Below are 21,406 nucleotides of genomic sequence, written 5' to 3'. Positions count from 1 at the left end.
AAAGGTTCAAAATTAATACTGTTCTTTAATTGATATATACTTTTTTGATAAAGTTCACAAAAGCTTATTTTATTGGTTTTATAAACCATAACAACATGTCTATTTTAATTTGAACTTTTTTTTAATTTTAATATTGATACTTTATAACTAAAATATTAAAAGAAAAAACAATACAATTCAAGTTTTTATATACCTAAGTACAAAAAATTAAATTCTACCTAATTGCACAACATTTTAAATAGTCATCATTAAACTTTTAAAGATATAATTTTTCTTTACAGCCGGAAACAAACCTTTTAATGCGTTTAACAAAATTAATCAAAACATCGGCAAAAATCTGCTAAGCAAAAACATGGACTTTCGTATAAATTTGTATGATCAATCTTTTTGTAAAGTGAAATTAGTTGGTATAAATTGAAAATTTTTTAAATGTTGTTTTACTAATTGATATAGAATGTAACTTCATGTTGTCTTCATCATAAAAATTGAAAAATTAGTGTACATGTAAAACTATAGTAACAAAAGAAAAATCAAAGGTTAAAATTCATAAGCTTTTTTATAGTGTAAAAATTAACAATCAATATTTGGTGTCACAGAACTTAAAAATTTAGATTGTTTTCATTGAATGTAAGTTGAACATTATTTCTAGCCTAATCATTTATAACATTTTAAACTTAAAATTAAATTGCTTAACTGTTGAATACATATATAGTACTACGTAGATTAGTTACATACAAATAGTTTAAGTCTGGCACCTAAAACCACTCAGCCATCGTAAATTACGAGTACAAGAAAAATATAGCTTATATATATATGTGTATTTATATTGTTCAATTTTAGTTGAAACGTCACAATGTGTTTTTTTGTTTTATTCTTTAAAAATCTTACTTTGTTCTTTATTATCGTTCTGAGGAGATGCATAAAGCATCGAAACTAAGTAAACAATTTGAAACTAGTTGTTTTTCATATTATAAATATATGTATTTATATGTTGCACAGCTTACAACTATGTTTAGATGTTAAAGGTAACTTTATTAGTTTTTAGTGAATTATAGCCTTATTCTTTAATGTTTAAGGAACTTCGTTAAAATCATTGAAAATATGTAGAACTTTTTTGAATACTTTTGAATGTAAGAAGAAAAATATATGTTACACTAAAAACAATAAAAACATTAATAAAACCTTTTAGAGACACATAATCACATTTAAAAATCAAGTTTGTTATAGCAAGGCTAATAAGCGATACAAAGGGGAAGCAATAATATAAAAGAATTCAGAAGTAGGATTCGAATCCACGTCCTCAATTGTGGACCAGAATACATCGTACCACGATTAAAGCTAATTACAAATAATCACAAAACTAATAAATATCTGGAGTCTGGCGCCTTAGACCACTTGGCCTCCCTAACTTACGAGTTTAGGAAAAATATGGAGTTTAAATATACTACTCTAAGTAGACCATATTTTTAATGTTGAATCTTGAAACTATATTTAGATTTTTATAGTAGCTATATTATTTTTAAATGAATTATATGCTTATCCTATATGTTCATTATACGCTTTTCTATCAATTAGCTAATATTAATTTCTAAAAACAGTGAATATTTAGCTATCAGTTAAAGAGTGTGAATGAAACAGGGTACTAAAGAGGATTCTAACATCATTATACCAGCCTTCATGTAAAATGCATTGTCGCGCAGTAAAACGATGAATGCGATTTAATACTCAAAATTTCAAGCATATCTGAAAGATTTCTATTTCCTTTATTATTATTTACATTGGAAAGCTTAGTTATATACTCAAAGCTTTCATTTAACCAATGTATTGTATTGAATCATAAGATGTAAGAATATTTTAGAGTTTTTGTTGTTAGCCAAGTAGTTCAAGGCAAGTGTTTTCAAGTCTTTTCAGCAAAAAGAAGGTTGAGTTCCATCTTATTTCAACATCTTGAACAAGTTAAAAAGAATTTTTCGAACTTTCTTTGTAATCGAATTAGCTAACATGTCACTTGAAAATGACAAAAAACAAAGCTCCTGGCTACTCAGTATAAAAATATAAAAGTACAGAAATCGCCATTAAAAATAAGTCTTCATTAGATTTTTATCTGGTTTTTTCAACTATATTTTCTCTAATAAAGTTAAACAAACATTTAATAAAAATTAAAGTTAAACTTAAAACTTTTTGTTAATTAAGGTCATAAGATACCTTTTTTAACAAGTTGTTTTGTAAATTTCTAATTAAGCTACAAATTCATTTTACTGAATTAAAAATTAAAATTGTTTTTTCGATAAGGCGATTAAAAGTTAGAGACTATTATAAGTGTCTCAACGGAGGGGAAAACAAAATAATTAATTTAAATAAACAACTAAATCTTTTATTTTCTTTTACTATTTAAGCTAGTAACCTAACTTTTAAAAAGAAATGTTCCCAGCAGTTGAGTAGCGTAATATTTTTTTTAGGGTGGCGTAAAATTTAAAATTTTACGAATTAAAAAAAAAAAAGCCTAATTTAAATTTTTATTAAAGTTATATATAAACATTATTTTAAGTTCGACAATTAATATAAGCTATAGTATATAAAAAAAATTTTTGTTAGTGTTCCAAAAACAACTTAATTATTTTAAAATTTGGCTTTATTTAAACAACTGTAGATAATTTTATAAAATTAATTTTTGATTATAGTATTCTGTAGTTGCACAAAAAGCTGAGGACTATAGGCTAAACTGTAAATATTTTGATAGAAGTAAGTTTGTCACAAGACTTCATCAAAAAGTTCGATTTCCTGTACTATCTAAACAAGTTTTAAAATTATTGCATAAGTTTGTTTACGCGATCGTTATCTTTTTCAAAGAACAACTCATTTTTTTTAAATATAAACAACTAAAATTAAGCAAAAACAAAGTATTTAAAAAAACAAACAAAGCAGTTACTTTACATTCAGATGTTGTAACAGCAACTTGTTTTTTTTATTACTTTGTGTTGGGTCTACTGAAGAACCTTAAAAAATAGACACAAAAACTTACCAGACCGAAGCTTTGAATCAAAAAAATAATGTTGTTATGGAACAGTTAGATTAAAAAGTGGTTTAAGTGTCAAAATAGTTTTTCTTTGAGAAAATATAACTATAAGCTTACATAGTCTAAATAAAACTTGTTTGTAACGTTATTAATATATATATTATTCATAAAATGTAAAGTTATCAAATTACTTATTACTTAGACATGTAGTACACAAACCATTTCTGTTTTTGAGACGCACATTAATTGGTAACTTTTAACGTCTTTACAGGACTAACAATGTATAAATTAAAAATAGATATAGTATAATATAATAAATAACACAAAAAATATAAATTTAAAATATTATACAACAATTAAAGTCGCGATTGCAAAAGCCGACAGAAGAGATAACTTGAATAAACAGTACGAGCATTTTTATTCCTGCCGGCACTTCAGAAAACTCCATTTCAAAACTTAAGTTTAAGTTGCCCGTAATACAGGTTTTATGCATGCTCTTTAAAAGTTTGTACCTAATATTTTCTTGAAACTAAAAGTTTTTCTAAAAATCGTTAAAGCAGAATTTCAAATTTTCGTAGCTATTACAAGCACTAAACTGTTTGAATTTTTAATTGTTACGTCACAATTAAACTTAGCTTAATCAAAAAGCATCTCAACTAAACATCACTTAGTATTCGAAGCATAAAGAAAGCTACTCACAGCTTTTTGTTGTTATTTTTGTTGTTTTATTTTAAAACTTAATTAAAATTTAAACTTAATCATAAATTCAATCTTAATATTAAAAATTAACTTGTTTCGTTTTTGAGTAAAAATTTGTTTTTAACTAAAAGTTTTATAAAAAGCATTCATGCAAATTTAACACCTACTACAAGTACAAACATTTTGCAGTTTTCAATAGTTACCTCACAATTAAAATTAGCCTATATTAAAATGAATCTCAACTGAAAGCTCTGTAAAACTTTTGTCACACAAATCACATGAAAAACGAATGTTTATTAGTTTTTATTAAGTGTATTAACCACCTAGAATAATGTTAAATTATGAATAGTCAATAGGTAATCTAAACTAAATGATTTTAAAATTTTACAAAACTAATAACTAGTGTATAAACATATATATAAGTAATTTTTTTGAAAAAGTAAACGAGATACTAACTAAAAACATTAAATCACAGCAAATTAAGTTAAAGTAGATATTTTACATAAAAGTTTATTATTAAAAATAAAATAATAATACATTTTTTGGAAGTTTGAATTGCAAACTAATAGATAAGTTTTATTATCTCAAACAATTATTAACAACTGAAGCTGTATTTTTTAACTACTCATACTAATAAATTAAAAGTTGGTTAGCAAGTCCTAACCTTTTTGACTTGTTATACTTCACTACTACTTTCATATGTTATATTTAAAATGTTTAATTTGCAATTAATAACAAAACTCTTAAATGAATTTTCACATGCATGTACTTTTTAGTGTATAATCAATCTTAACTTACATTCGAAATTTTTGCTGAAAAATTAACAATTAGTTGGTTTAGTAAGCTCAAAATTACCAGTAATATTTATTTTTTATCGATAAAACGTTTTAAAAAGTTTTTGTATTAAATGAACATTTAACTTTACGATTTTCTGTGCTACGAACACCAAAAACTTTAATTAGAAAAAAAGGCACTGAAATATTAGTAATTTAATCGCTAACTGTCTTCGTTTAATATTTTTTTTAAACACAAGTTTTTTTATATTTCAAAAAGTTTGTTTAAATGTTTTAATAGTATTTTTGCACTCTCTTGGCGCCATTATTGTTTAACTATCTTGTTAAATAAATGTTTAAAAACTTGTTCATAATAACAATAAAAAGTATTAAGTAAAACACAATGAATAGCTGACTTTTATTTTAAAATATACTTATAGTCGTAAAACTGCCAAGGTTCGCATTTTAAACCGGGTGAAAAATTAGCTACTTCCCAGCTACTACCAATATTTCAACTTTAATGTGTAACTAGCCTTTTTGTAGGTGGTTTGGGTGTAATTGAGGATATGGCGACTGCAGCTACTTCACAGGAGATCCACAATTGAAAATAGCAAAGACTAGCATTTTGTATTTTCTCTGTTAGTTTGTATGTAGAAAGCCAAGGTTCTAGCGCATTTAGTGCTTAAAACAAAAATTTAATCAACGGTTAAAGATTAGAATTATTGGAAAAAGTTAATTATTTTTGGTTATTATCGTTAAAGTTCTTGAAATTAATTTTAAAAATCTACATTAGTTTGTATTTACTTTTATAAAGTTTAAATGAATACAACTTATTTCATCTGTGTTTACCTGTGTGAATATTACTGTTACATAAGTGTATATAAATTTCTTTTATAGAGACAGAAACTTTAGTATTGATACAAAAATGTTTGGTTTGTTTAAAACGCTAAAAAACAAAAGTTTATAACACGTGGTTTATACATTAGGAAACTTAAAAAATAAAAGTAGTGACAATAGTAATTTCGTAAATACCTGATAGTCAGTTTTAGTAAGTAGAGTTTTCTGAGAAAATGATTTCAAACAAACATGACATTGATAGTCTTTTTTACAACTATGTACCAACATACTTCGTGTTAGACTACTTTTTGAGAAAAATTTTTTCTCAAAATTACAACATTTTTATTGCTTATCTCCAGTATGAATTATTTTATGAATAACTAAATAAGGTTTACTTTTGAAAGTTTGTTTAAAATATAAAAAATATATACTTTAAGTCTCCATAATCATAAAATATAAAAAAGATGTAATGATGAAATATACTGTTAAATATTTCTTACAATTAAATTTCAACATAGTTATTACTTTTTTTTTTGTTTCTTGTGGCAAGGTCGTTTTCAGATGGCAACCTGTTAAATAGTCAAAGACAAAAAACACTTTTTAAATTATTAACTAACAGGTATTTTATTAGAGGAAAACTAAAAATAGCTTAATTCGTCACATTTAGTTTGTAAACATTAAAAAAGTTAACAATGTTTAGTGATGTACCGGACCCACAATTTCGGGTCCGGCCGGACCCGGATCCGGACTTTTTTTTCAAGTTAGAATCCGGCCGGAACCGGACCCGGACTTTTTTTTCAAATTAGAATCCGGCCGGAACCGGACCCGGACTTTTTTTTCAAATTAGAATCCGGCCGGAACCGGATCCGGACTTTTTTTTCAAATTAGAATCCGGCCGGATCCGGATATCAGACAAAAATGGCAATATCCGGCCGGACCCGGACCCGGATAGTGAGTCCGGTACATCACTAGTATAAACTAGCCTGAGTCAGAATGAGGTTTTTAAAAACTGAAAAAAAAAGAATTTTAATCTAATAATAAGTAAAACAGCTAGCCACAAGTTTTACAAATTTAGGTTTTATTTACAATTGAAAATCTGAAATCAAGTTCTTGAACCAAATACACTAGAAAATTACCAAATATTGAAAACTGGATTAGCTCAAACTCACTCAAAATTTAAAAGAAAACTAGCCTGTGCTTTTATAAAAAACTAAACTAGCCTAAGGCAGTCCAAGATTTTCAAACTAGCAGGGTTGCCACTGTTTAAGTCAATAAAACTGGCTAGAGTGAGTATAAACAAGCCTGAGTCAGAATGAGGTTTTTAAAAACTGAAAAAAAATACTTTAATCTAATAATCAGACAGCTAGCAAAGGTTGACAATTTGGTAGTAAAGTTGTAGACTGATTGTGGTACACTTAACTTTCTAGTACTACCCACCATAATTAAATCCTACCTTGTTTAATTAATATCTAACAAATACTAAATTCTAACTGAGGCTACTTTCTATAATCAGACACGACAGTTTTAAGTGATGAATCTTTTATATAAAACACAAAAAAAAATACTAGCATATACAAAACTTTTAAATACTTTGGTAACACTTTAAAAACTGGAAGCTATTTAAATCTATATCAAAAGGCTTAAAACAATAAACTAAAAATTAAATAAAACTTTTAGTAAACAAAAAACAGTGAAATTTTTAATAAACTACTAAACTATAAACCTGGCTTAAATATTAAAACAATTAAACACCAGTTAAAATATTCACTTATCACAAAATTTCACAAAAAAGTTCAAAATATATTGTTGCTTCAAGCTGCACACCAAACTAACTAACTGCTTACATATAAACTGCCTGTCATGTTCTGATGTTTTTTTGAATCAGTATTTAGTTTGAAACATTTTGTCATATGATTCTCATTGGCTCGTACATTCAACCGTATTAACTCTAAATATTCTCTGAGCTCAACTTTAAACAAAAAATAATGCAAGTATTCATTTTAAAGTTTTCAATTTTACAACAAATGTAAAAAGTTGCATTTCTGAAATGTTTATTTCATAGTTTAAATTTAAACAAATGTAAATTATTCACATGTACAAAATGAGCCAATCACGGTAGGTGTTTAATTTTAACTGACGAAAATGACTCTTATTAGTTTACACATGGTTTGTTTTTAAAAAAATACTTTTTAGTATGCTCTTTTCTACTAACTAGATCCGGGTCCGGCCGGATCTCTGTTAGGATCCGGCCGGACCCGGATTCGGACTTTTTTTTCAAATTAGAATCCGGCCGGAACCGGATCCGGACTTTTTTTTTAAATTAGAATCCGGCCGGAACCGGATCCGGACTTTTTTTTCAAATTAGAGTCCGGCCGGATCCGGATATCAGACAAAAATAGCAATATCCGGCCGGACCCGGACCCGGATAGTGAGTCCGGTACATCACTAACAATGTTACACTAAATACTAACTTATTAATATAAATACGTTTATCTTATTCATTTAAAGTACTAATAGTAAACAAATTAAAACATTTAGTAATTAAAAAAACAGTTTCATAAACAGTCTAAATTAATATAAAAATTTTAAAAAAAGGTCTGATTATCGATTTGACGTTATTAAATCTTCTTACGGTATGCGAAAGTCCTCTTTATATTAAATAAAAACTTGTCTCACGGTATACGGAAGTCCAGGTTAAGTCTCTGTGAATTTTTGTCGATGTCTTCTTTGTTCTTAGCTGAAAGTAATAAAAATTTAACTACTTAAACCATTAATTAACTTAATTAAGTCGAAAGAGACTAACTTTCATGATATTTAGCTGTAGTTCATTATATATCTTTAGAATAAATATTATATGTAAAGTACGGAGATATCAAATATATTTAACATTAATAACTCGAAAAAATAGTTTATTTGATAATCGTTTAATACTGTCTGAATTAAATTTTAATAAACTAAGTAAATTAATAAACTTTTAAAGTTTGTCCGTTTGTTTAAATTCCATAGTAACTGATTTAGTAATAGTTTGAATTTTTTTTTCACTTATTTCTAAATATTTATTTGTTTTCTTGTCGAACTTTAAAATGTAGTCGTAAATTTAAAATTACTTTAAAATTTGTTTATTTAAAGTTACTAACAATCTATTATAGACAAGTTATTAGACAATTAAAGAAATTTTTGTAATAAACTTGTAAGAAAAAGACAATGATAATTAAGAATAATATTATAAGTAACAAGCAACGTGTTTCAAAATGTATTTTAAATAGTAAAAGTTTATAATTATCATTCAAAATTCAAAGTCCTCAAGTTCAAAGAATTAAAAATTATCGAGACTTTTGTCTGTAAAAGTACTAAGTTTGTAAGCTTTATAAGTACAAATAAGTAAAATTAATCAGTTACAAGCTTTAATTATATTTACAATATTTGCTATAAGATATAAAGTATAACAAAAAGTAGTCAATTTAATGCATAAGTAAAGATTTTGTTTAGAATTATAAGTTTTCAAACTGAATTATTATGTTGTAATTTAAATCTTTTAACCAAGTTTAGTTACTCTGTAACTAGGTACAGATAAATAACACCTTAAATTTTTATGTGACTGTTTAGTCGCTGTGACTAATAACTGATTTGTTATATTACTGCTAAGTATGTCAAAAACTTAAAAGAATATAAACAACAAAATTTGAAACTCACAAAGTAGAGACACATCTTAAATAAACTATTAGTTTTTAGAATGTTATTTTCACTATTAATAGTGTTTGAATTGATAAAGTCAAACATTTTTGATATGATTACAAAGTTAGCCTAGATTTTTTATAATTCTAGTACAATCCTTAATATTTAGTAAATGTTCGACTTAGATGATATTTTAACCTCATGTTTGTGGCTGCTATTGCCTTAATTGATAAACATTATCGTCAATACTTACATCATCAAAAATAGTATTATATTAGTAGAAACAAAACAATTTTAAAACGCCTAATTAAAGTAAAGCATTATTGAAAAAATTATTGTTGAAAAGTTTGTGTTAATTTCAATAAGCTAGAATAATTGATCTAAACTCAATACATGTTTTTTCTTCCAAACTTTAAAATTCATCATGTAAAAAATATGAATTAATCAAACATTAATTAAATTAAGCAAACAAGTTTAACTAATTTGTTTTATTATAATTCTTCTTTCATTTTTAACCTTATTTATTTACATTAACTCGTGAACTTAATAACTAGTTTAAAATATCTCCCAAATAAAAATCGCAACCTTAGTTTCGAAAAACATAAAACATTTAATTCAGTATTTTAACAACAATGAACTCAACTCCTAATCTAATTTTGTTTTATTAAAATTTCTACGAACTAAAATTGCAAAACAAACAACAAAATACTAAAACATAGTTAAAAAGTAGTATATACGTTTTAATTTTTGTCACTAGAGCTAACGTATGTTTTAAGTTATAAAGTAAATAAAAGTTTAGTAAGCATAATAGTTTTTAAGGACTTTTATAGATTATAAAACTAGAACAAGTAACATATAAAATTTAAACACAAGTAAATCATTGTAGATTAATATTCAAATTTCTTTTACATCATTTGAAATATATTCAAAAATTTTTAATCTCATACTAACTTATAAAAAAAACCTTTAACATTAAGGATAATTAGAATTGTATTTGTCTATTGTTTTAAGGTAATCATAAACAATACTTTTTTGTATTTTACACTTCAGTTCTTGTTGCTTTTCTTTACTTAGATCTTTATGCTGAGATCGTATATGTAAATTGCGATTGGAACTATCAGTAAACCAATTTCCACATTCTGAACAGCCATAAGGTTTTTCTCCTAAATGAATTCTAAAATGTTTGACTAAATTACCTTTTTGAGAAAACTTCTTCTTGCAAATATCACATTCATGAACTTTAACTTTAGTATGAGTCAGCATATGTTTTTTCAAGTTACATTTTAGAGAAAACTTTTTATCACAAACTTCGCACTGATGTTCTTTTATACTAGTATGAACTAACATATGTGTTTTTACACAACCTTTTGTAGTAAAGCTTTTATCACAAACTTCACATTTAAAGATTTTGTCTTTAGTGTGAGTAACCATGTGCCGATTTAAATCGCTTTTTCGTGCAAATTCTTTCAAACAAACATAGCATTGAAAGTGTTTTTTACCACTATGTACCAACATGTGAACTGTTAAATGACCTTTTCGAGCAAAACTTTTTTTACAAACATCACACTTGTATGGCTTTTCTCCTGAATGAATTGTTTTATGCCTAGTAAGATTTAAATTAGTTGAAAAATTCTTCCCACAAGTTTCACATGATTTTGATTTATCAACTAAATCATTTTTAGCAAGATTTTCATTAACCATAATGCTATAAAAATAAAAAAAATGTAAAAATATATGCACATTTACGTTTAAATGTATATATTTTAGTTAGTTTTTATTTAATTTTACTATTAACATTACTAAGCATACAACTTGCAAAACTTTAAATCTAGTGATATAATTAGTTTTAATGATAAAATTATATCATTAATTTATAAGACAAAATAGAAAACAAAACTTTTTTTTTTCCATTTTTACATATATTAAGGTTTTGTAGCCGTGTAAAGGGTCATTTATATTTCTTTGAACCTAAGCCACAATTAATTGTATTATTACCAATTAACAAAAACTGAACATCTTTTGAAATAATGAGTTTTTACTTGATTTGAAAAGATCATGGTTGAATATCTGTATTTTTAAGTTTACAGACATGTTTTTTGCGTTTAATAGTATAAAATTATTAAGTATGTTTTATAATTCTTTGTACTTCATATACAAAACAGAAGTTAGGGACATGATTCATTCTAAAACATTTTACAAAACAAACAAGTAAAACTGATTTCAGCTAACCGTTATCAATTACTTTTGTTAGCAATTAGTTTTGAATTAAACTTTGAAAAATAAGCAGAGGTTTCATTAGAAAACAATTAAACAAAATTATTTAGAGATAGATTAACAGTTTATAATTATGTAACTACAAACAAATTAATTAGTAATCTATCTAAGATAAGCAAACGTATGAATATAGTTACAAAACAAACACTACATCTAATAAAATGAGCGACAATAACAACCATAACACCTTTTAAATAAAAGTCTATAACGTATTAATGCTTAATAAATTAGGTTTAAACGTTTTATACGTAAAGATTCTATAACACTTGGATGATAATTATTTCGCCCTTTACTTATAACTAAAAAGTCAATATTACTATAGTTATTTCAATAATCAGAATTGTTTGATAAGTGTAAGGCAATCGGCGATGAATTCTAATGTAAGTAGATATTTGAAAAAACCATTAAACAGATCATCGACGATTGCCGAACTCTTATTATACAATGTTTAAATTTTATTAGTTTACCTACTTGAGTTACTATGTAAATTGAAATCTTATTTATTTGCTCTTGTTTGATGTATAAGTACACTAACAAAACTATATAAAATATCTTATATTTCATTTAATACAAATCAAACACAACTTTAAACCCTTTTATATTAATAAAGATTATACTAAAACTATTTCTTAGTACGATTAGTTAGTATAAAGTTGAATGTTGCATCTTAAACAGATAACAACATTAAACTTGTAATAAATCCATTTTTTTACGTGTAATAAACAACATAGACTTAAGATTTTGTACTGGTTCAAGAATAACTTTAAATAAATAACAAACAAATTGTCAGAATACTGTTGATTAGAATAAGATCAATCGAGTTTTATATTTATATTAAATTGTAGAGTTACTCACAACTTAAATTAATGTAAAAAAATATTTTCGGCTTATAAAGTTTATTAATAAACATTTAGGCAATTATACATTATAATTGCCTTGAAGTTATTCAGAAATATGTTAATATTTTGTGCCTAATATTAAAGGTTTTCTCTGTGAATGGTAATAAGTCAAACCAAAACTATTATAGTTTTAAAAATAAACATTAAAATTTTCCGGAACAAAGATTTATTATTCAAGTCAAAAACATTAAATAAATATTTTATAGAAATTTTATTAGAAAATATATGCGAATGTTTAGTATTTTTTTAATATTAAAAGAAAAAGACATTACAAGATGTATTTATATAAACAAAAATCAGTTGAAACTACTGAACTTGAACTTTTTTGTGAATGCTTATTGTAAGTATTGTTTTGTTTTAATAGTGAATATTTTAATTGGTGCTTAATTGTTTAAATATTTAAGTCAGGTTTATGGTTTAATAGTTTATTAAAACTTGTACAGTTTATTGTTTATTAAAAGTTTTATTTAATTTTTAGTTTACTGTCTTTTGAAATAGATTTAAATAGCTTGTAGTGTCAAAAGTGTTTGTCATAGTAATTTATATTTTCAATATTTTGTTTTTATTGTTTTGTGGTTCTTAATATAATTGATTCATCACTCTAAACTGTCTTGTCTGATTATATGAAGTAGTCTCAAATAGAATTTAGTATTTATTAGATTATATATTTATAGTTAAATAAAATTTTATTTAATTATGTTGGGTAGTACTAGTAAGTTAAGTGTACAAATGCAATGCTACAAAGTGATTTTGATCAGTTACATATATTTAAAAAAAAAAACCAAAGTTTTAATAGTTTTATACTTGTTCTATTTTTTTTGATTTTTCTTATTTAGAGTTAAGTCTTAAAATTATTTTTTTTTTATTTTAAACAGTATTTTATGCACGATGTAATGAGTAGTAATATTAATTGTTACATATTTAGCTATTAAAAAAAAAAGTTTTATAAAGTTAAACTGATTAGATATGTTGTTTAAGCTTTTTACGCAGTTTAAGTAATGCAGTTGCTTATGTTCAATTTCAAAACAAATTCACAAGTTTAGAATTCTTTTAGAATATAATTCATAAAAATAAACCTGTAAAATGAAAAATTGAATAGAAATAGATAAAATAGTAAGTTTTTTAAAATTATACTTCTGTTATTATTTAAAAACACTTTTATTTATACACTATTGAGTTTATAAAATTGTATTTCAATTAATAATTCAAAAAACATTGCAAAAGTATGAAGTATTCAAGTTTTATCAACTCTTTGTAAAAATATGTTAATGACCCTTTTAACTTCAACATTTAAATTATAGTGTGTTTAACGTTTATTGTAACATCAACTTAGATTTATTGTTTAGTTCTGATTCGTTATTTATTTTCTTTTACATATTATTTATAAAGTGGTACACGTACTGTACTAATACAAACAAATGATTTAGTCTAAAGTAAATATAAATAAACTTTTATTTCTTAGGCTACTATTTGCTAATAACAAAAATAATTTCTGTAAAGACTTCGCAAAATACTGTTTATTCTTAAGATCTTAACGTTTTTTTTATGATAAATGTTTAGGTTAGAAACATTCATCATAAGTTTTATTTCCACTCTTTAAAGCAAAACAGGCAGCCTTAGTTTTTCCTATATTTTTGTATACAAAAATCAATTTAAGTAAAAAACTGAAAAGATAACTAATTTGCCTGAGATTTAAAGTCTTCAAATAGTCTGAGTGTGTGCCAATGTTTAGTTATTAAATTGCTTAAATTTGAACTATTTTGATTAAAAAGGTACAAACTAAATAAATTCATCATCCCTAAGTTTACTTTGTATTAAATAGGTAGTTTCAAAAAACAGCAATTGTGTATATTAGTATACCACGCATAAAATTTAAGTTAATTTGCCAAAAAAACACTGTTTTAAAAATGAAAATGTATACTTAAGAACAAGTATTTTAATTTATGTCATGTATGAAGTTTTAAATGTGTCTGTGCACACTTAGGTATTACATGTATAAACTAAACTTAATCTAATTTCAGTATAAAAAAGTGGTTTAAAATTTGAGAATCTCTGTACATTGGTGTGCAAATGATTTAATTTAAAGTGCAAAGTAAAATCAAATAGTGTCAAAACCAAAATCAAATATCCTCATTTCTTATAATTATATTATTTTAAATGTTTTTGTGCACACTCAAGTATAACATTTAGTAATAAAACATCTATAAAATAAATTTAGGGACATAAACATTTAAAAAGAATGCCTTAACTGTAAAGAAATTACATTTTAGTTAATTACTGTGCATTACTTTTGTACAAAACAGAAAACATTTGCACTTATTTATTTTAATAAATTAGTAATATATAACTAACTTACTTGATCCAACCACTCTAGATCTAGTCTTTACACCTTTTTTCAGATAGTTACTTACTGTTGTAAGAAGAAAGTTATTATGCAACTGAGAAAAAAAAAAACCTGTTAGAATGCTAATCTATCGTTTTAGCATTTTTAATCTAACCGATTAAGTCTTTTAATTATTTAAAAATTTTATACAGGGACTTAAACGAGATTAATTAAACTATATCAATTACCGTAAAAACTTAATTTAAAATAATTTTTTCTTCAACGGGCCACATTTACATACTTGCGGGCCACAAAATTTTCTTTCGCGGGCCGCATTCCATTCAAAAAAACGTGCTCTCGGGCCGCAGATTTACCCTTTGAGAGCAGCAATTGGCCCGCGGGCCGCAGTTTGCCGACCCCTGGTCTAACCATTTACTTATACAACACTACGACTTTTTTCTCAAATTTTAAACAAAATAGATTATCGGTCAGTTTATTAAAAAAATAATAAAATTGAAAATCAGTCAAAATATGGTTAAAACTATATTAATCTTCTAGATTTTACGGTATTAAAATATCAGTTTATATATTATACACGCTAAGCTTGCAAAATAATCAAAACTTCTAAAAAATAGCTTTAGAAATATTAGAAATTATAAAGTTCATTACGTTCATTTAAAGATAAATTTTTGTGTATTTATGAGATCTCATACTTTCGGTATTGCAAAGAGAAGAAGCAGATGAGTCACAAATTGTTTGTTTTGACTATGCAACTTGAGTTTGCAAGTAGTTTGTGAATGATAAACTATTTTCAGTTATATATCATGCTGAATAACAATACTTGATTTTAAACTGTGTGTTTTTTTTAATAAGTTACTTACTTCATCTTGTGTTTAGAAAATACCTTTAGAACTTAAGATACACAAAAAATCAATTCAATATAAAAATATAGAACTGATTAACTAAATATTGATAAATTACACTCAACTAATATCAGTTTAGAGTAATAAGCAATTTTTTTTTAGGTTCTGCAAAAATCCATATTTTTAAATTAATATTACTGACAATATTTATTTCAGCAACAAAAATATCTTCCTTTGGTAAGGTTAATTTACTTAAAAAGGCATCAAAATTGGCAACTCTGTTTTATAGTTGCTTTTCATTTATTATTATAAGTGGTAGAAAGGTAAACAGTTAATGTAACGATTGTATTGCGTAACGATAAGTAGTTTAAATATGTTTCTTTAATTAATTTGGTCCCGTTGTATAATTGTTGTCACACTGGACTTTAAATCAAATAATTCTAATTCAGGTTTGGCGGTACCTCTTTTTTTAGTTTATTTCTTAAATACAGTTTTTGTTTATTTGATATAAACAAATTATTTATTGTGATAATTAAGTATTAAAACCTGTAAAAATGATTAAAAGTATTAACGTTAGTAAAAAAAAATTGTACTTATAAGTTTATAACACACAGTTTTTTTTACTTTACTATACGCTTTGAGGGTTTTGCTTTAAACCAAAGTTTAAGTTAGTCATATGGGTCCCTTACAGGCCATTACAAAAATTTAGGTTACCATCTAGGCCATAGTTTGAAACTTTCACTAGATATTTTGGATTTGATGGTAGACCAAAAAATATGTTTAAGTTTTTTTGAGGGTAGTTTTTCGAAAAGTCTTGTCCGGTGAGGCAATAGCTTTTTTTTTAGATTTTATTTAAGGAGGCCCTAAGGAAAAATAAAGGAAACCGTGCTTTTAATTATTGACAATTTGTTAGCAAAAATAAGAATTAAAAAATTTTATTTCATAAATAGACATTTATACTTTTCACTGCAGAACATTTAAAAAAGTTAAAGTTTGTTTTTGCTTAAAATTTCTATGAACAGATTTAAATCAGTATACTGTTTAAAACTTAAGAGTAAATTATTAAAAACAATAATTAATTGCTTTTATGTATACTATCAAAAGTTTTTCTAAACATAATAGTTTTCATATTGAACGTTTTTTTTTTTTTGAAAACAAATGATAACAACTGATTGTATAAACTTCATTGCTAATGCATGATAAATATATATAATTATTTGTAATTAACATATTAAATAGAGCCTTATAGTGGACTTGAACCTCAATAATTAAATTTAAGCGTTTAAAAGTTATACATCGTGCAAAATATTTTAATTTTTGTGATCTAATATTGCAAGAATAAAAAGGACATTTTAACAGTTTTCTTTAGCTTTTAAACAATTGCAAACTATCGCTATTGCAACACTGTTTATAATATTTGAATTGAAAATGTAGTACTACTATTACAATATTAATTAAAGTTGCATACACTAAAGCAATTATTTCCAATTTTGTTGTTTTTAATATTTATTTGATGATAAAAAACTCAGAATATTCTTATGTATTTTACTTTGAACAGTTAAGCAATCAGAATGGAAGATTTTTAATATTTAGTTTAATTTATTTATTTAAAAACAAACTGTTTATTGGACGGTAAAAAAGCGCTTAAAAAGTTTTGTCTAAGGACCTGGTGTACAAAGGAGCCTTTCAGTTATCAGATCATACACCACATGCTTATAAAGTTCCAAACAAGCTATTACACATATTTTTTTCAATCAATTAAATATTTATATCTACAATAAAAAAAACAGTCAATTAAAGGAAATGAAATAAACGAAAACAAAACGAAACAAAAATTGACTGAATTTAGTGTTTAATAATGTATATAGAAACTTGTTTAGTAACATAAGAACAAAAAAAAAATTAAGTGTAAACTCACATATAAAAGGATATAAACAATACTAACAGCAAACGTGTGAATGTATGAATGATAATAGTTTATACAACCTCTTTTAAGAAAGTAAAAGTAAAAGAAAGTGTAATTCGCTTTTAATTAGTGTTGTACCGGACTCACTATTGTCTAAGGACCTGGTGTACAAAGGAGCCTTTCAGTTATCAGATCATACACCACATGCTTATAAAGTTCCAAACAAGCTATTACACATATTTTTTTCAATCAATTAAATATTTATATCTACAATAAAAAAAACAGTCAATTAAAGGAAATGAAATAAACGAAAACAAAACGAAACAAAAATTGACTGAATTTAGTGTTTAATAATGTATATAGAAACTTGTTTAGTAACATAAGAACAAAAAAAAAATTAAGTGTAAACTCACATATAAAAGGATATAAACAATACTAACAGCAAACATGTGAATGTATGAATGATAATAGTTTATACAACCTCTTTTAAGAAAGTAAAAGTAAAAGAAAGTGTAATTCGCTTTTAATTAGTGTTGTACCGGACTCACTATCCGGGTCCGGGTCCGGCCGGATATTGCCATTTTTGTCTGATATCCGGATCCGACCGGATTCTAAATTAAAAAAAAAGTCCGGATCCGGTTCCGGCCGGACTCTAATTTAAAAAAAAAGTCCGGGTCCGGTTCCGGCCGGATTCTTATTTAAAAAAAAAGTCCGGATCCGGGAAAAAGAGCATACTGAGAAATATTTTTTCAAAAACAAACCCTGTGTAAATTAATAAGAGTCATTTTCGTCAGTTAAAATTAAACACCTACCGTGATTGGCTCATTTTCTACACGTGACTAATTTACATTTGTTTACATTAAATTATGAAATAAACATTTCATGAAATGCAACTCTTTACATATGTTGTAAAATTGAAAACTTTGGAATGAATACTTGCATTATTTATTGTTTAAAATTGAGCTCAGAGAATATTTAGAGTTAATACGGTTGAATGTACGGGCTAATGAGAATCATATGACGAAATATTTCAAACTAATTACTGATGCAACAAAACATCAGAACATGACAGGCAGTTTCATAACGCTCTGTGGACTTTTGCCGATGTTTTATATATTCTTAGCTGAAAGTTATAAACTTTAAACTACTTAAATCCTTAATACCTTAATTAAGTCGAAAGAGACTAACTTTCATGATGTTTAGCTGTAGTTCAATATATACCTTTTAAATAAATATTATATGTAAAGTACCGAGAAAATAAATAAATTTATTAATAATAACTTAAAAAAAGGTTATTTGATAGTCGTTTAATACTGTCTGAATTAAATTTTAATAAAATAAATTAATTAATTAACTCTTAAAGTTTGTCCGTTTGTTTAAATTCCATAACTTAGTAATTGATTGAGTAATATTTGGATTTATTTTCACTAATTTCTAAATAATCATTTGTTATCTTGTCGAACTTTAAAATGTAGTAGTAAATTAAAAATTACTAAAAAACTTGTTTATTTAAAGTTACTACTAATCTTTATTATCACGAGCGACAAGTTATATAAAATTAATATAAACTTTGTAATAAAATTGTATGAAAAAGACAATGATAATTAAGAATAATATTATAAGAAACAAGCAACATGTTTCAAAATGTATTTTAAATAGTAAAAGTTTATAATTATCATTCGACGTTCAAAGTCCGTTTTCAAATTAAAAATTCTCAGTATTTGTTTGTAAAATTACTAAGTTTTTAAGCTTCATAAGCACAAATAAGTAAAACTAATTAGTTACAAGCTTAAAATATATTTATAATATTTGCTATAAGATAAAAAGTATAACAAAAAGTAGTCTATATAATGCATAAGTAAAGACTTTGTTTAGTATTATAAGTTTTCAAACTGAATTATTATGTTGTAATTTTAACCTTTTAGCCCAGTTTAGTTACTCTGTAGGTACAGATAAATAACACCCTATCGTCACAGCGACTAATAACTGACTTGTTATATCACTGCTAAGTATGTCAAGAACTTAAAAGGATATAATAAACAAAATATGAAACTCATAATGTAGAGACACATCTTAAATAAACAATCAGTTTTTAGAATGTAATTTTAATTATTAATAGTGTCTGAATTACGAAGGTTAAACGATTTTGCTATGATTATAAATTTAGCCTACATTTTTTATAGTTCTTACTAAAATCTTTAATATTTAGTAAATTTTTGACAACTGAGGATATTTTAACAGTGTTTGTGGCTGCTATTGCCTTTATTAATAAACATTATCGTCGATACTTACATTATCAAAAATAGTATTATATTAGAAGATACTGAACCATTTTAAAACTCCTAATTAAAGTAAAGCATTTGTTAAAAAGTTTGTGTGTAATTTCAGAAAGCTAGAATAATTTATTTATACTAAATACATGTTTTTTCTTCCCAACTTTAAAATTAATTAGTTGAAAAATACAATTTAACCAAACATTAATTGAATTAAGCAAACAAGTTTACCTACTGTTTGTTTTATTACAGTTCTTATTTTTTTAAACGTTAATTTAGTTACAATAACATGTGAACTTAATAACTAGTTTAAAATATCCCTTAAAGAAAAATCGTAACTTTACTCATGAAAACATTAAAAATTTAGTTCAGTTTTTTAACAAAATAAACTCAACTCCTAATTTAATTTTATTTCATTAAAACTTCTACAAACTTAAATTACAAAACAAACAACAAAATACTAAAATAAAGTTAAAATTATTATATACGTTTTAATTTCTGCCACTAGAGCTAACGTATGTTTTAAGTTATATAGTAATTTAAAATTAGTAAGCATTATAGTTTTCAAGGACTTTTAAAGGTTATACAACTAGTCAATGGGCATATAACATTTAAACACAAGTAAATCATGGTAGATTAGTATTCAAATTTCTTCTACATCATTTAAAATATATTCAAAAATTTTGAATCTCATTTTAACTTATAAAAAAACCTTTAACATTAAGGATAATTAGAATTGTATTTGTCTATTGTTTTAAGATAGTCATAAACAATACTTCTTTGTATTTTACATTTTAGTTCTTGTTGCTTGTCTTTACTTAAATCTTTATGCTGAGATCGTATATGTAAATTGCGATTAGAACTATCAGTAAACCATTTTCCGCATTCTGAACAGCCATAAGGTTTTTCTCCTAAATGAATTCTAAAATGTTTGACTAAATCACCTTTACACAAAAACTTTTTTCTGCAAATATCACATTCATGAACTCTAACTTTAGTATGAGTCAGCATATGTTGTTTTAGATGATGTTTAAGAGAAAACTTCTTCTCACAAACTTTGCACTGATGTTCTTTTATACCAGTATGAACTAACATATGTGTTTTTACACAACTTTTTCGATTAAAGCTTTTGCCACAAATTTCACATTTAAAGATTTTGTCTTTAGTGTGAGTAACCATGTGCCGATTTAAATCGCTTTTTCGTGCAAATTCTTTCAAACAAACATAGCATCGAAACTGTTTTTTACCACTATGTACCAACATGTGAACTGTTAAATGACCTTTATGAGTAAAACTTTTATCACAAATATCACACTTGTATGGCTTTTCTCCTGAATGGATTCTTTTATGCCTAGTAAGACTTGATTTAGTTGAAAAACTCTTCCCACAAGTTTCACATGTTTTTGGTTTATAAACTGAATCATTATTTGCAAGCTTATTATTAACCATACTGCAATAAAACTGATACAACTGTAAAAATAGATTTACTCTTTCGTTAAAATATATATACTTTAGTAAGTTTTAATTTCAATTTTCTATTAACATTACTAAGAATACAACTTGCAAAACTTCAAATCTAGTGAAGTAATCAGTTTTAATGATGAAAATTTATCAATAATATATAAGACAAAATAAAATACTTTTTTTTCCGATTTTTTCATATATAAAGCAATTGTAGCCATGTAAAAGTTCATTTATATATCTTTTAACCTAAGCCACAATTAATTGTATTATTACTAATTAACAAAAACTGAACAGTTTTTGAAATTATGAGTTTTTACTTGATTTGAAAAGATCATGGTTGAATATGTGTATTTTTAAGTTTATAGACTTGTTTTTTTGCCTTAGTTAGTATAAAATTAATGAGT

The 21,406-nt window shown here is 25.0% G+C and overlaps 1 protein-coding gene across 1 annotated transcript in view; it reads right to left on the bottom strand.

Moving 5' to 3' along the window:
* LOC145839300 (uncharacterized) overlaps positions 1-20,987 on the bottom strand; it is a 29,484-nt gene extending 8,497 nt beyond the window's left edge. The window contains exons 1-3 of the mRNA XM_082946897.1: positions 20,413-20,987; positions 10,197-10,705; positions 8,002-8,062 (exon numbers count right to left, since the gene is read on the bottom strand). Of these exons, the coding sequence (XP_082803023.1) occupies positions 8,002-8,062; positions 10,197-10,705; positions 20,413-20,987 (1,145 nt within the window). The remainder of the gene's footprint in view (positions 1-8,001; positions 8,063-10,196; positions 10,706-20,412) is intronic.
* Between the last annotated feature and the right edge of the window lie 419 nt (positions 20,988-21,406).

Source organism: Thalia democratica, chromosome 6, assembly GCF_965202585.1.
Source record: "Thalia democratica chromosome 6, ktThaDemo2.hap1.1, whole genome shotgun sequence".
In the NCBI taxonomy this organism is placed as follows: Eukaryota; Metazoa; Chordata; class Thaliacea; order Salpida; family Salpidae; genus Thalia; species Thalia democratica.
This window is presented reverse-complemented; position numbering and strand designations above follow the sequence as displayed.